The 18184-nt window shown below is 33.8% G+C and overlaps 1 protein-coding gene and 1 long non-coding RNA gene across 2 annotated transcripts; one reads left to right on the top strand and one right to left on the bottom strand.

Annotated features, from left to right (window-relative positions):
- Window positions 1–2438, bottom strand: LOC132747240 (uncharacterized). The gene is made up of 3 exons (XR_009628101.1): window positions 2318–2438; window positions 1132–1248; window positions 1–58 (listed from the first exon to the last, which is right to left on the bottom strand). It is a non-coding gene; the product is annotated as an uncharacterized LOC132747240 (long non-coding RNA).
- A 3993-nt stretch (window positions 2439–6431) lies between these two features.
- Window positions 6432–17136, top strand: LOC132747241 (SH3 domain-binding protein 5-like; the record flags this gene model as incomplete). The annotated part of the gene is given in 6 exon segments (XM_060736569.1): window positions 6432–6586; window positions 9206–9268; window positions 14712–14840; window positions 15303–15476; window positions 15980–16153; window positions 16946–17136. Coding segments are annotated over 6 exon segments (824 nt in total), but the record flags the coding sequence as incomplete, so codon positions are not given.
- Between the last annotated feature and the right edge of the window lie 1048 nt (window positions 17137–18184).

The following is an 18184-nucleotide window of genomic DNA, read 5'->3' as shown; positions in this document are numbered from 1 at the left end:
GACTTGTGAAATAATGTCTTGGTTCACCGAAACCAAATCCTTTTACTGGCTGTGCTTTCTGTGAAAAAATATAATAATAAGAAAATTAACATTTGACATGCTTCAACCAAGGTAATTCAATACATATTTCATTTAACATTTCAGGCTATCATTCAACATTTACAGGTATTAATTTGCAGTTGTACAACAAACCCACTGCTCATTCAGTGTGAACTGAAAGTAATTTATAATAATAGTTTTAGGAACTTTACCAATTATTATTATATAATTATATATAATTTATTAATTATATGTAATTTTCTACACTTGTTCAAAATTTTAAGTACCTGTAGTATGCAAATGTTTGTCTATTAACAGCAAAATTAGGGAAATACTAAATCTGAATTTAACAAGGTAATCTTTATAAATTTTAATTGTAAACCAGACATGGTTGCATCAACTGTGTAAAAATAATTGGCCCCCTCAAAAAGGCAAAGAAATAAGATCTGAGTCAGCATATTTTCAGTAGGTATGTAGATACTTATTGCAATTCTGCAAACCAATTTTCTTTTGAAGGCCACATGCACTTAATTTTAACTTAATATGTATAAATTTTGTTTCACTTAGAACTATGCTTAATTCAGGGGAGACAAAACCAATTGTCTGTATTGCCCAGATTGTCCCATAGCATGATCTAAAAGGGATAGGGGACCATGTAACTGACCAATGAAAACCCTGAGATTTGAGACAGAGTTAAGCAAAAGGTTTTATTATCTCAAGGCAAGGTTTGATATTGATCCATCCACTGGTTCATGCCCATAAAAATCAGCGAATTTGCACTAAGTACTTTTTTCACTTTTAGGGGAATGGTGGCAGAGCACATAGAGAGGGGAAAACTGTGTTGCAGATAGGACAATGATGGAAATTCAGAAATGGATTTAACAGTCCATTTTTAAATCAAATTGTGAAACAATACCATTATCCTTTTCGGAATCCCACCCCAACTGAACCCCCTTCCCCCACCCCATTTTTTTTCTTTTGCAGGGAATCTTTTTTGTTAAGAAATAAGGGAAAATATTATTGATTTGGGAGGGGCCTAAATGGCCATTGAAAAAACATTGTGCTCAGATTACTTATAATCTAGTCAGTTACCTGTAAATGTTGCTCTATTTCTTCCTGTATAAGTTTGTTGGACTTGAAAAAAAGCTTCTGGGCAGAGACAACACCCATCATCAATGTAGCCAGCAGCAACCAGTTATATTCCTTCATCTACAATCAGGCAAAACTTATTAATTTATATCCTTACCTCTCTTACTGTGTAGCCCTGTATATCATAAATGGAACTTGTTCAATTTTTTTTCAATCTGGACAAAACCATTCAAATTTTAAGGGACAATTACAAAATATACCGTATTATTATTGAAAGACCATCGCCTAGTCAAAATATTTGATGTGCCAAAAGCAGCGGATTCTGAGATAATTTTTTATCCTGCTCTTGTCTATATCATCTGCTGGATGAAGCCTTGCCGGATAAAGTTATCTATCTCCAGTCATGATCACGTCACATGATGACGTCACATGTTTAGCAGCAAAACAAAACTACATATAGATGCTATTTTATCTGGGCAAAGTAAGAATGAAACCATTTAATTATCCTAAAACATGATTAAAAGCAGGATAAATCAAATACATGGTTGATGTCGGGATGGAGAATGTTTATCCGGTGAGTGAGAAAGTGTATCTTGGCGAGCTTTAGCGACATCAACCATATATTTTCTATGTTCTGGGTAGAGCCTAGAGGGGAGATACTGTTCATACACAAAACAGCACATTTATTTCAATGCACAGTACAATTAGCTTGTGACAGGTTTGAAACCAGGTGGATAGACATTCTTAGATTACTAGTCTGGCATGTAAACCCCCAGGCCCACACAGGTTTGCCACATTCAATTCAGTCTATGATATTACATGCAAGTTTTGAATTCACAATGTATATAGCTCATTTTCAATTCCTATTTTTGTTGTTGTTTTTCTAGTGATTATATAAACCACAAGATCTATGTTGCAGTTTGTAATTCTTTAGCCTTTTAAAACTAGTACGTGCTGAGTTGTTTTGAACATTACACTATTACAATAAATCATTGAATATCAATTCCCCACCCACATCTTCTTGCACTGACACTGTGCACAATACCGGTGTAGACTTTCTATTTAAAATCTACTAAATTACTTTTTATCACAAACTTTGCATAACAATAATGACAAGCAAATTTATTTTACAACATTACTATAGAAGTAAAATTATGATATATTTCTTTATATTCAATGATTACTTTACCTTGTAGTTTCGGTATTGCAGTCTAGCAGAACCGTCTTGTGTTAATACAAAGTGAAGTCATATGACTAAAAATGCTTGGTCACGTGAATCACGTGGACAACTTGAGCTTGCAATTTGATTGGTTCTATATTTAAGTCTACTTTCGGTTTCGATTTCAATAATAGCTGAACACCACTAAATATTTTCCTGTTTAGGTCTGACGACTATTTCTATAATGCTTAAATCTGGCTGGGATTCAGCTAAAATTAAGTAGATCTAATTAAATTCATTACAACTTTCATAAACGTTAATATTTTAATGTCTATTTTAAACACATTGACATTGAAAATTTGGACGTCAAAAGTGCAATACCTGACCTGTTATACTAGCTTTAATCATTTGCAGAATAAACAATACCTAAAATATCCAAAACTTCAGCCTTTGCTGCTAAAATATTTTATCATGTTAAAGATAAAAAAATAAGATAATAAAATAAAATAAGATATCTGTCAGGACACATGGTACTATAGTGTGGACAATTTAGGTAATTTTGATACCCTCCTCGACAGGCCTCAGATATGTGTCAACATTATTAGAAATAAACAGACTATTTTGTTAGTTAGGAGAAGAACCTAGTACTGAGTCAAATTTTCAGATCTCTAGGCTTGAAATTATGAAAACTATACGGAAAAATGTTCAAAAAGTGTCCGGCTGATGGTCCCCGACAGACATAAATTTTTGTACTGTTCCTAAATTCAAATTATCGAACCTTGCAAAGAACATTATCAAAATACTTTTTTATCTGTGCACAATCTGGGTAGAAGTAAAAGTCTTCTTATGTGTAATTTATGAAACTGTATGTTCAAACTCAAAGTACTAGATCAATTTGTCACATGACAAAGTTGTGAATGAATTAAACAATGAGAGATTACATTATCTCTCACAAAAAAGACTCAATCAAATGCAATTTTTACCAAGACATAAGGTAGACATTTTAGATTTTTGTTTTTATAGTAAAAGAGATTGTTTAAGACTGACTAACCATTCTGAGGGCTTATCTCTGATTTCTCGAGACCTGAGCAGGACAAGAGCATCACCAAAGCTGAACAAATTTAAACAACGTGTAATATACGGGACGAAGACACAGCAATATAGTAAATATAGTAGGACAAATGCATGTGAGATATAGGCCAAAAATATATTGAAAATAGAAAAGAGGTGTCTCATGTGGTTCAAGTACTAGTAAGACAAAGAAATAACAGAAATGAAAGAAAATAAAAAATAAATAAATAAACGTATGAAATGTAGGACATTTCCAAGATCATTAAGAGTATAAACATGAAAAAGGTGTATGCTAAGTCTTGAAAAAAATAGAACTTATGCCACTATTAAACACAACATATAAATGTAGAAATTGAAAAGAAGAAAAAGGGGGAAAAAAGATTATCAGCCACTTCCAGGGCTTTTCTGCCATTATCTACCAGACCATGAAGGTTATATGATGACCCAACCCCTCCTTCATCCCGGACAAGATTGACTTGTTTCTCTCCCATCTCAAACTTTCAACGGTGTCCTAACGATGCCTTCACCTCGGGTGGTCCCCGCTTGTAATGTGACGTAGGCTTCGAAAGTGTCACATTGAATTGTTCATGATAATGTGTTACTTATAGCGCTAAGTAAAACCCCTGTCACAATAGGGTGACGTTCTCACGGCGTCCAAAAAAAAAATTAATAAAAAAATCAGAACGCCGTAAGTGCGCAGTAAGGTCGAAAACATCGCCGCATAATCGCCAAAGCATCTGCATAGCATAGAACGCCGACCAACGGTCGGCATGCACAAAACAAACGCCGTCACTCGGTGTTCTGATAAGAGCGCAGTGTGATCGCAGTATTAACGTCGAAGAAACTCAGTAGCATCTCCTACAACGCTTGTACGGAGATTGTTCGGGATTTCTATTGCGCTTATACTGCGTGTGCTCGGCATGCTCAATTGCGCGCCATTGGTCGGCGTTCTATGCAATGCCACTACGGAGATGCTGCGGCGATTTTTACGATCTTACTGCGCTTTCCTCGGCGTTCTGAATTTTCATTGGACGCCGTGAGAAAGTCGCCCTAGTGTGACTACGGAATGCCGTTAGGGCCATCGCCTATGAATGGCTTGATCTGAAACGCGATACTCGACAGTACGATGATGAAAACGCGAAATCACGAAACTACGATGGTGAAAACGCGACAGTACGATGATGAAAACACGACAGTACGATGACGAAAACACGATAATACGACAATACGATGATGATAATACGATAAACTATCGTGTTTTCATCATCGTACTTTCGCGTTTTCACCATCGTAATTTCGTGATTTCGCGTTTTCATCATCGTACTGTCGTGTTTTCATCATCGTACTATCGCGTTTTCACCATCGTACTATCGCGTTTTCATCATCGTACTTTCGCGTTTTCATCGTCGTATTATCGCGTTTTCACTATCGAGTTTCAGATCAACACATTCATAGGTGATGGCCCTAACGGCATTCCGGAATGCCGTTAGGGCCATCGCCTATGAATGGTTTGATCTGAAACACGATACTCGACAGTACGATGATGAAAACGCGAAATCACGAAACTACGATGGTGAAAACGCGACAGCACGATGGTGAAAACACGATAGTTTATCGCGTTTTCATCATCGTAGTATCGTACTGTCGCGTTTTCATCATCGTAATATCGCGTTTTCACCATCGTAGTTTCGTGATTTCGCGTTTTCACCATCGTAGTTTCGTGATTTCGCGTTTTCACCATCGTACTATCGACTATCGCGTTTCAGATCAACACATTCACAGGCGATGGCCCTAACGGCATTCCGTATGTGACAGGGGTTGAAAAAGCTCGCTGAATGCAATGACGACCCTGGGTATTTCAGATGACGTCACACACGCATCACAAATCAAGGTACAGAAGTACAGATGTGGTCGCCCTCCGTTATTTTTTGTTTCTTTCAAACAGTTAATGCTTTTCAACAATGCTATTATTGACAGACTGCACTGTTTTCGGAGAATGAAGGGGAATACGGGGAAAATATTGTGAAATTGGTTCAATCATTAAAATGACCTGTACCATAACCCTCGCCACGGTTGGTCTTAGGTTTCCTGCATGAGTAGATGGAAAACATGGTTTGAACACTATGGTCTGTTGTTCTCACGATTGCTTTACCATAAACAAATAAAGAAACGTGGAAAAACCGATATTCAGACGTATACCTATACAACAAATGCATATGTTTTTCGTGCATGAACATCTACTGAAGCCACTGGGACTTTATAACATCCCTCGCCATGTTGGTTCGGGCTTCAAATGCATCTTCGTGCCTTTATTTCCGCTAGATAGGCGTTGTATTGAATTTTCTATAGTTCTAAATATAGCGCTCGTTTGATAATTACATTTCCCCTTATAGCGTTTGCATGATAACATTTTCCATGTTTCCTCTAACACATGCCGCGGTATTATTGTGTTGTAACATTACATTGTTATCATGTGAGAAAGTATCGACTGGGTATGTATATATAGACCTAGATCTATCCACCGCAACACTAATCTGTGTGACATGAAGTTTACAGTCTCACATAGATATCAAATGCGATCATTTCAAGATATTGCTTTTCCGCGAATAAAGAGTGTTTTCTTCAATACACTGTATCAGTTTTACAAATAATAGAGTCTTAAAAAAGACTATAAATAAGAATTTTTAAAAGAAATATTTCCGCATATTTAGTATGTATATTAAGTACTTAAATCGCAACTGGAGCATTCGACACCATATTTAATGGTTCAACATAAACGATCAGACGAATATGGAGAAAATATTTTGATATTGATACAGCACAAAGTAATGATTTTTATGTATGTGCTAGTTTAATCAAAAAGTGATATTTAGTGCTATATATATATCTATATCTGCACTGCCTATTGTACATGTGTTAATGGGGATTTACTGCAGCAAAAATGACCTTAACATTATGAATCTCAAACAAAAATTAAACATACACGCCAAAAGCTGTGTTATAAGTTGATGCATAAAGATTGCGCATGTGCGGTTTTATATAATACATTTATAACATAAAATATTTACTATACTATGTGAGACTCTCACTTGTGAACTATCGAGATATGCCAGATTATTTAAATGATTGTAAACAATGGAAAGTAGCGCTTGTACGGACATGAAAACGGACAATAATCCGGACAGTTCCTCAGATGATGAGCATGATCAGCCGGATCCTAGGATACAGGTTCGAGCATTTTTGTTTTGTATATTTATTGATATTTCATACCATTATAACTGTTACTATGTGTTTTAATATAAATCGATCAGTAATAGTTCATTCGGCGATGTTTCGTTGTCGTGCACGGGAACGCCCCCTTTCTGGTTTATGTAATGAATTGTTTCACTATCTATAATGATAATAGACTATAGATGTTTATCAGGGTCATTGTTTGTTGTCCATACATGTACATTAATCTGGCTCATGCTTCAGTCAGTTCAATCGTGTATACAATGTGATACAAAATCTTAAAGGCACATCATGCCCCAGAGATGAATTTTTTTTTACTTGTTAAAATAATGATTTTAGAGCATGTAAACGTTATATAGATATTTGTAAACTGAAGAAAGTAGCGATATATGTAAAATAGATTGTAAAGAAAATAGCGAAATGTAAACAAAGAAGTATTCTGACTTCCATAAAAAAATACTCAATCACCAGAACTGAATACTAATTGCCAAACAGCAAAAAATTAAAGATAAAAATAAATAAATAAATTAGGGAAATAAAGAAAAAAGATGGTTTAGGTAATCGGCTAATGACTCACTTTATGTAAACTATTACAGGGCACCAAAAATAAAGAAACTTTTTGAGAAATGGAAATAAAAGCATTTCGTAGACATAATGGGCCTTTAAAACAACTCGTGAAGCAACGGTGTTTTTTTATTTGTTTTTTTTTTTTTGGTAACATCACACCATGGTTTAATTTTAATGTTTACTTAAACGTGTGTCTGTTATTTTTATAGAAATTACTTACATGAATTTAAACTTTAATATTTTAATTTACCTACTACAAAGTTGAATAGACTATGTTATTTTATTTTGTAAAGATTGCGTTCAATACACAACAGCTGTTCAAATAGTTATATGAATAATTACAGAAAACATATCTATACCATGACTCATATAAAAATATCAATAGTATATACAGTGATTCATTTAAAAGCAGCATATGTGAAGTGAACAAAAATACAAAAAATACACAAATACAAATTACAAAAGATAAAGTCTACGTAAATTCCCAAAATGAGGTCAGCATAATCAATGCAATATATGCAAACACAGCCTTTTTTGCGTTAGTCACGCATTAGAAATATTTTGATTAATACAAATGTACTGCAAAATCAGTCATTAGTCGCACATAAAATAAATTATTTCTTGAATTTTGAATCATGAATATTTTTATTTTTTCCCTAAAATTTGATCTGATTTGTATATATTTTTCACAAGTTTGATTTTTTTAAATATTATGGTTCATCTGGAGGTATGCAGCTTTAAATAATTTAATTGGATATACAATTAATTTATGATATAATTGCATCAGCGTTGTAATATTTTTCTGTGTTTTATATTTTGTCTACATGAATATAAACATATAAAGTACATGTATTGAGTAATTGCATAGACCACAGTCTACCACAAAGATAAACATTTTACCGCAATATCCGTAATCTGCTTAATTAACGAAACAACGTACGTACAATGTAATGTTAATAAAGCATGTATGCATATCTTTATAAATTATATAAATGATCGAAAAGAACAGAAGCTAAGGTTATTGCTTTCCGAGAAATTACACGCATATTGTTATCATGTAATGAATAGTTATAATGTTACAGATGGAATATGTATCTAAATGTCAAACATGTGTGTATATATTTCACAGAATCTGAATTATTTTGTGTAAGCTACACATAACCGCAAACGGAAATTTGCATATAAAACGTTTGCCTGTTCTATTGCTTTAATACTATATCGTATCAAAGTTTACAACGCAACACACGTGCGTCTGTAACACATGTTTTACAGATACTCGTGCGTCTCTTGTTTTAATTTAGAGTCACATTTACTTCGAGACACTCGTGCGTCTGTTGTTTTACCGTCGTGTCACATTTACTTCGCGACACTCGTGCGTCTCTTATTTAACTGTTGATTAATATTTATTTCGCGACACTGGGGTGTCTGTTGTTTTACCGTCGTGTCACATTTACTTCGCGACACTCGTGCGTCTCTTATTTAACTGTTGATTAATATTTATTTCGCGACACTGGGGTGTCTGTTGTTTTACCGTCGTGTCACATTTACTTCGCGACACTCGTGCGTCTCTTATTTAACTGTTGATTAATATTTATTTCACGACACTGGGGTGTCTGTTGTTTTACCGTCGTGTCACATTTACTTCGCGACATTCGTGCGTCTCTTCTTTAACTGCTGATTAATATTTATTTCGCGACACTGGGGTGTCTGATGTTTTACCGTCGTGTCACATTTACTTCGCGACACTCGTGCCTCTCTTCTTTAACTGCTGATTAATATTTATTTCGCGACACTTGCGCGTATGTTGTTTTATCGTCGTGTCAAATTTACTTCGCGACACTCGTGCGTCTCTTCTTTAACTGCTGATTAATATTTATTTCGCGACACTTGCGCGTATGTTGTTTTATCGTCGTGTCAAATTTACTTCGTCTCTTGCGTCATGGTCATGTCATATATACATTTCAGCACTTCTTTATTCGTGTTGCTGTAGTCACAAATATTTCTGAGCGATATCGAATTCATAATATATTTAGTTTGTTTTTATTTCAGACGGAGTTAGATAAGTTAAACTCTGCCAGTGCAGACATAAACAGACTTGAAAATGAACTTGATGTAAGTATTTGACAATATTTGTCCTCCCATAAAAACACACAGGGTAAAATATATGCGCGTTTGCCTTTTTTGTATTTAATAAGGAAAAATAAGACATGCATCTTATTTTCGTGTTTTCCCTGTAATTATGTTTCAAGTATATGTAATTAAATTATGATAAGTAGAACAACACGATATGTTCTCTTGTGAGAAACATAAGATAAACTTAAATATTAGTGAATTGTACGGTGGCATAAAGGGGACAAAGATATTATTTTTTATTTACTACGTGCGCAGACGACACAATCTATGGCACCACGCGATATTATTACGCGGTTATGCGACAACTTTAACATGTGCACGTGATAGGTTTTAAAAAAAGTGGCAAGGTAATATGCATTTCGAGCACGTGTCCCTTTATGCCAACCGTAAAATCGTTTTGACACTGTTCTAAATGTAACATTCACGCCCCTTTGACATTTGTAATATAACGCAGTTTGCGATGAACAATTACTGGAAAAAATGTTGCAAATTGTAAACTTGTGTACGCTTATTTGGTATGACCTATAAATATTTACATTTTTCTCGCTTTAAATTGGCAATTTATTTGCAATTTGTAGAACAATTTATATAGATGATAGCAAGTTATGACCAACATAAAGTTTATATTTAGGCCAAATAAAAAAATATGTCTGGTTCAGGAAACATTGGTCCAAAAAATTAGGAGGGTAGGGATTTTTTTTTTTTTTTGGTTGGGAGAATGTCTGATCAGTGTATAGATGTGTTGCTTGCTTAACATACTTAAACAAAGATTGTAATCAATCAATGCAAACACCATTTTGTAATAAACTATCAGCATGTGCTATTGTGTTGTTTATTTCTTGTATGCATAGTCATTTAACCATGTAGCACCTGTATTCATACTAATCTGCTTTCTATTCTGCTTATTATGTACCCTTTCCCTTTGAATCACTGCTGTACTATATATATGCTAACGGTTAACCTGCATCTGACAGGTCTGACAATAAAAAGATCAAGGGGTCACCTCTGTAACAAGTTAATAATAATGCTGTATTATAAGCTTAGAGCATCTGATATGCACTATTCCGGGGACCAAAATAACACAGCTATATATATAATTTTAATATTAAACTTATTCAAATGGTCTCAGGGGGCGCCGCAAGTCTATAGATATATATTGTGCAACTGGTGCCAACAGTTGGCAGGGTTCACACAAAGAAGGAGTCTTTGGGACTCCTAAGCACAGAAAAGTAAGAGTTCCAGATCACATTGAATATGTAAAGCCATCTTTGCTGCACTTATATGCAGTTGACAAATATGATGTATAGCAGAGTTACTATAAAGGGGTTGGGGAGTCAGAGTTTAAACAGAGAAAAAGCTTATTCAGGAAAATAGTAATATGCCCAAAATGGAAAACACTGTACCATAAAAGTGATTGAAAAGATTTGAAATATTATTTCAAAAACATACATCATCAGACCATTATGCTGTTTTCTTACACCGCCCCCCCCCCCCCCCCCCCCTCACTTAAAAAGGAAAATATTCATTGTATGTTACAAACACATACTGGTAATGGCTCCATCTCAACTAATTTAAACAATATCTTTAGTAAATTTAATTCCTAAACTATATTTTAAGTGTTATTACACACATTTTAGGTCAGACACTCACATTGATATTTCCATAGACTTACATTATAAGAAATGGTCCCCAATCCTACCTTAAAATTGAGTTTTCATGCTAAAGAGCTAATTTTTCTAGCAGAATGAAATGCCTGACACATAAAAATGTTCTTGTTATATAGGGGTAGCCAACCAAATTTTTTGCAAAATGACTTCAGAGAGGATTACCCCCCATTTCATTGAAATTTTCTGCTGATCACAGGACTGACATACACTTTTTATGAATGCAAATATCCAAGTCAAAATTATCACAGAGACTCATGAAATATTTCATTTTCTTCAGAAGACAGTGTAGTGTTACTTTTTAAATTAGTTTTTTTACTTAAAAATACCCCACTTCCATCCAATCACCTCATGTATAAATTGACTCATACGGTTTTCCCTGCACTTTTTTTTCAGCCAATCGCTGGCCATGTTACAATGCGATACCCTGACCTAAAGGGAATATTAAATGTTTAGTATTCTAATATCTAATAATAAATGAAGTTGCATATACAATTACCAATTATATGGATGCATTTTCACCACTCTTAAGTCATTTAAAACTTTGAAATTCCCTTTTTTCTAACAAGCGCCGTTATGCCGCAATCCGGATATTCTGAAAATGAATGTTAGCATGTGATTTTCATACATAATTCATTATTCTGAAGCCAATTTTGTAACAACTTCCACAAAATCACTCAGATAGCAACACTACACTGTTCTCATTACAGAAGTGCTTCAAAATACTAATTTTCTAACAAAAGGATGTAGCAGGGAGCAATTTTATCACCCCACCCATAACAAAATAAGTGATTTTTCACCCAAATTTCAACATTTTATTACCAATAGACTTCCTGAATGAAGATTTAGCTTAGCAAACATACTTAATAACTACTGTATGGTGACCTGACTATGGATTACACGTTATTTGTACACACATAGCAACATTTTGGGTGTAACTAGGTATTTTAAAATTGCCCCTGCTGTATTTTTCTACTCCAAATATTTGCTTATATAGTCTTAAATACAAGCCTAAATGTCAATAAAATGCCAAAATTCTTTATATATATTTTGTCTCTCTCTTACATGGATATAAAAAATGCAATATATGGAAAAACCAAGTTCCTCTGGACTTAACAGCACAGTAATAGCCTAAAATTTGACTTCTCCACCCAATTTATTGGCCATTTTTGCATTCATTTGGAGCCAAATATGACAATTGAAACCTTCTTTCAGGTGTTTTACCATGTAAATCACCTCTTCAGACCAAAATGTACTTGGAATGGATAGTATTGTGTATTTACTTCTCATTTAGGTAGCCAGACACTAGAATTTATGCACTTATCTTAGTTTCTCAATAAATAAAGGGAGGTAATTCACTAAAGTTGTGCATAATCACACCCTTTGTGTACATTTATCTACCAGAATAAGTGCTTTTTCTGTTTATAAACACATCAGAGACACTAAAGCTGTGTTATAATTGTGCCTAATATGATTGTGAAAAAGTAGATCAACTTTTACTTATCAATAAAACTTTTTCTACAAAATAATTCTACCCTTGGCCATTATGATGCTCATTTCAATTATGCATTAAACAGGTATAAAGTCTAAAAACTATGGCATTATACATTGTGTGTAAATATGTATTACCAAATAGAAAACAATAATTTTTTATCACTATTTTGCATCTTAACCACATAATAAGAGGCTATTCAGAGGCTACCTAACTGAATTATGCTACATTTTTCAATGGATTTCATTTTCTAAGTATGTGTTGATATTCATGCCCTGAAACCAAGTAAATTTTAAGACAGAAGCCTTAAAATGCTATTTATTTGAAGCTTTTATGCTATCTATGCCTGTAAATGAAACACAAAACATTCTTATAGGGGAAACAGACATAGAAGCAATTTATTTGTGACATTCTATGTAAATATTTGAGCAAAATGGAAAAAAATTAGTGCCGAGCGAAGAAATGTCCGCCCCTAAATAAAGTCGAAAGTTAACCGAAACAGCACCCTAGACTATTTCTAGTATTAATATATTAGTTTTGAACCTGGCAATATATGCATTTGTAGTGATATACCTGCAACACCCATCAAAAGTGGCCAATGTGCTTACATCAGGTCCTGTCAAGTTATACATAAGTCTTCAAACCTGGCATGTGTATAGCCAATGTACAGCATTTCTTTGAAATCTGAAAAATATTTTTAATGACCAAGGTCTACATTATTCATCATCAACATATCACCAATTAATTATCACTCAAATTCACTGTTTAAAGAAAATACAAACCATTATTAACTTTTAAGGAACACTAATACTCTTGTTCATATGTAAACAATGCTTGTAGATTGACCCCCTTGACACATTATCTGCTGTAAACACCAACAGTTGCATTGAAATAATGAAATTTCATACCCTAGACAGGCTGTATACATCCATTCCATTCTTCCAAAATATCAGCTTTTCATGGTGTATCAATTGAAGACAATGTACTACAAATGAATTATGACAGTTCCAATTTCCCTCTCTTTAGGTCAGACACTCACATTGATATTTCCATAGACTTACATTATAAGAAATGGTCCCTAATCCTACCTTAAAATTGAGTTTTCATGCTAAAGAGCTAATTTTTCTAGCAGAATGAAATGCCTGACACATAAAAATGTTCTTGTTATATAGGGGTAGCCAACCAAATTTTTTGCAAAATGACTTCAGAGAGGATTACCCCCCATTTCATTGAAATTTTCTGCTGATCACAGGACTGACATACACTTTTTATGAATGCAAATATCCAAGTCAAAATTATCACTGAGACTCATGAAATATTTCATTTTCTTCAGAAGACAGTGTAGTGTTACTTTTTAAATTAGTTTTTTTACTTAAAAATACCCCACTTCCATCCAATCACCTCATGTATAAATTGACTCATACGGTTTTCCCTGCACTTTTTTTCAGCCAATCGCTGGCCATGTTACAATGCGATACCCTGACCTTTAACAAAACATATCTTCCTTTTGGTTACGATTTTTTTAATCATAAAAAGCGGCATCGCGAAAATATGTGACAATTGAAAATTTGTCTGTTTCCTGCAGAAACATTCACAATTCTACTTGTTGTTGATTTTGATCATATAAATTTGAATATTTTTTGATTATTTTAAGATTGTTACTCATCGGCAAATTCATCAGGCATCGTAAAACAAAATTTTCACATTTGTAACTTTCGTACCCAAAAATTTTCGTACCGAAAATTAAAAAAAAAGTTTAGGGTCGGCGTTAAAAAAATAGGGTCGGTCGGGTTCCCTGAACCAGACATATTTTTTTATTTTGGCCTTATGTATTTGTCGGCATGAGCGAATTTTTGTTAGCCATTTTTGTACTTTTTTATGATTAACTTGTCCTTATTTGAATGATATGCTAGAGTCTTAAATATATTGATATGAAGGCAATAAATTTTAAGTACGATACAATGGTATCGTACTACCATTTTTCCAAAGTAATGTTTTTGTTTTTTTCCCTCTGTAATTTAACATTGAATAACATTGAATGATATATAACTTTTATCAATTAAAAATTTCGTTATGATTTATATTCATAAATTCGTTTAATAAAAATTCGGGAATAAAAAATGATAATCTGATAAAGCATTTTCCATTAAATCCATATTTATTTGATGCTGAAGTTATTATTTATTTATATACATCGGTCATTCTTTAACTGCTTGAAAAAATAGCCTTCTATATGAAAACACCATAGTTCTGTGATCTATTGCAGGAGGCCAGGTCAAAATATCGCATCATCGTGTCGGGAACTTCCGGTCAAATGGAAATCATTGCAAAAGGCCGGAAGAAGAGTATCCAAAAAGCGCGGGAATACTACAAATTATCGTTGGATGCTAAGCTGGTAGAGACACATTTCTTTTATTACATTTAAGCGAAATAGTATTTACTTTAACAGAAAATTGTGTAAAAATGTTAAAATCTTAAGTAAATGTTGCTGTTTATTTGACATCCATTACCAAAAGCTTTGCATACTTTCATTTTATAACAATATGCTTAAATATTTTCTTATTTCTTAGTTTAAACATATTTCATCAAATCCATGTCAAATATTATACAAATGATGATAACAAAAAGCAAATTGGTTGGGCAAAACAGGTAGCCCTTCGTAGTAAATAATCAAAACGAAAGAGAAATGAGAGCTGCTCAAGTGAATTGTAAATTTGTACATGTATAAGAAGTGGCTAAGTAATGCCTTTTTTTTCAGAAAAGTTTGTACAAGCACGTGTCATAATAATTTAAATTAAAAATTTTATTATATTATTGAATAAAATAAAAATAATCATTATCATTGTATCAAATGAAGGCACAAAGTGAAGCGTTGAAGGCTGCGCGACAATTCCAGACCGCTGTAAGCGTGTATAAGGCCGCACGGGAAACCGTGGCTCTAGCAGAAAGCAGGTTGACAGAAGACACGGGGACAACGGCCGCCCAGCTCACGTCTGCCTGGCAGGAAATGCTAAATCATGCCATCGCCAAGGTTACGTTTTAATATAACATTTTTCCCGCAGATAATTTTGCAGCTTTCAAATTCTAATGTGTGACGTTTAATTTATTTGTTATTATTTATTTGACTGAAGATACATTTTTTAATGACTGACAGCAGTTTCTGTCCTTGTAAAACATCGTTAAAGTAAACTATAATATTAATATGATGTTATTGTAAAAAAGACATGTCAATACGTGCCAATTGTTACATTATGTATTTAAAGCTGCATGCTTCCAGACCAGCCAAAATTTTTCAAGAAAATCAAAGTCATAAACTGGTCTTCTTTAATTACTGGGGAAAATCATTCACTTAATTAAATGTACTTTAAAGAATTGGTAATACACTGAGCCTAATAAAATATTTGAATTAGGTACAGAATATGTTTTGTTAAGAGGTGAGAAAATAATTGATATTTTTTATAAATTATATTTATCATCAGATAAGTATTTAAGAATTTGTTAGTTAATGTCTCGTAGAATAACATTTTATTCTAGGTCACAGAGGCTGAAAAGGAAAGGGCAAAAAGTGAACAGAATCACCAACGGAGATCTGCGAAATATGCCGAACTACAGTCGCAAATTCAAATTCTTGAAAAGAAATTTGCCCGCTCAATTAAGAAAGCAAAACCTTACTTCGAACTAAAAGCTGAACTTGATGTTAAACTTATGGTAAGTTTAAGAATTTATTTTATTTGTTTTATTAATATAATTACATGTATGAATAGCATGGTTGAGTGGTTAACACATCGGACTAATAATCTAATGATCGCTTATCTGCGTAGATTCAAATGTCGTAATGGGCAAACCGTTGTTTCCTTGTGCAAGAAACTTAACATTCATTGCTTAGTTCTGATTGGATCCAGGAACGGATTGGAGAGTGTAACCTGCCTACACAATCAAACTAAAGATAGAATCCGTATAAACTAAACGTAGAAAATACCTTGATTTGACCCATCAGACGGTAATTTTGCCTTCATCCAATGACTTCTGATTGGATAAAAAGTCCTACATTTGTTGTCATTCAAAGCTATCTTACCTAACTCTTCCAAGAAATGTTAAAACAGTTTTTACAGACTTGTTGTATTAAATGTTTCTTTAAAAAATGGTTTAACATGAGTCTATACTAGTTGACATATCATGTGAGAACATAACTATGGCTCTCTGTATTAAGTTCCTCTAAAACAATAGTGTAAATGTTTTTGAAGGGAATAACCTATACTGTGACGGTGTGACTTAAAACCAAAAAACAAAAACAAAAAGTTTTGAAGGGATGGATGAAAATCCGTAAAGGTTTGCAAAGATTAGTTAACTTCCGACACACTGTATCAACGATACCGTCTTAATGTATCCATTTGATTTATAAATGTACAAACACAGTCGAGTATATTACCACGCAAGCAAATTCTTGTTAGTTTGCAGCTAATGTTTAATTGCAGTTTACGAAATTGTTATATTTTACAGCAACAGAAGCAAAATGTGTTGGATTTACAAGCTGCAATCAGATGTTGTAAAATGAAGTATACAGAGTCACTGCGCAAACTCGAAAGTATTTCAGAAGAAATACACCAATCACGACGCGAGAAAATCTGGTCAAAAGTTCCCCGGATGCCAGGAGTCGGTGCAGACACAGATAGCATGACTTCCGGTATATCGGAAAGTGACATGAGTAAGTGAAAAAAATCAAAGCACAGAAGGAGCTGAATTTGTTTGGGTCTCAGAATGTCAGAAAGGTGAAGGTTGTGAGATTATAAAACAATTTGTTTTTGTATAGTGCCACCAATGCTTTCCAACGTTTTAATTGTAGTAGATTGGCTATAAGACTAATTGCAACATTGATATTCAATCCAATCTTTATTTGAATTAATTTGAAAAAAAAATGAGTTGCCTTAAGTGGGATTTGAACTCCAGACCTCTCGCATCCTAAGCGAGCGCGCAAACCCCTCGGCCACGGTGAATTTATTTAGAAAACCATATTATTCTAAATTAGGGTTTGTAACGACTATAACGCTTATTATAAGCATGTATATCTATAAAGAATAAAACAATATTAGAAATATTCGACCATTCGGGAATTATTTTGCTTGAAAATTAATGCGCCTGTCATGTGACCATATTTACGCAGTGATCTCCCCTGAATTTTTCGGCCTTTGTGTTACATATAAAGGGAAGTAACCGCTTCAAAAAAGCGGACTACTTTCGGCAATTGCAATTAACAGCATTAGAGTCTGAAATTTCGCTACCATTATTTGTTTGGTCTGACGACCCAAACAAATAACTAGGGTAAAACTTTCCAGTAATTATATAAGATAATATACATATGTATTTCAATGGTAGTAAAATACAAAGAGCGTCACTTGTGTCGGAATACTTTTTTTTTTTAAAGAAAACTCATATCTGAAACATATAAATGGCCTTTACAAAAATATGTATTTCAGTTATTTCGGTTTGTTTTGGAAGTATTTTTCGTCAAACCAACAAAGTATAGGTCATATGGCGACTTTCCAGCTTAACTTGTGGAGGACGACCTCAGGTGTCCCTCCTTGCCTTATTTCAGTTATGGGCCCCGGATTGGAACCAGCGGCTTTCCGTAAGCTTAGCTGGATAGCAATCCTCAGTTTCAGTTTTCTTAAATAGAAGCCCGTGTCATGACTGTAAAGAAATCATTATAAACTTTCTAGATATAAACATCATATCAAATGT

Source organism: Ruditapes philippinarum, unplaced genomic scaffold, assembly GCF_026571515.1.
Source record: "Ruditapes philippinarum isolate M1 unplaced genomic scaffold, ASM2657151v2 ctg17232_1_1_1_1, whole genome shotgun sequence".
NCBI classification, from domain to species: Eukaryota; Metazoa; Mollusca; class Bivalvia; order Venerida; family Veneridae; genus Ruditapes; species Ruditapes philippinarum.
This window is presented reverse-complemented; position numbering and strand designations above follow the sequence as displayed.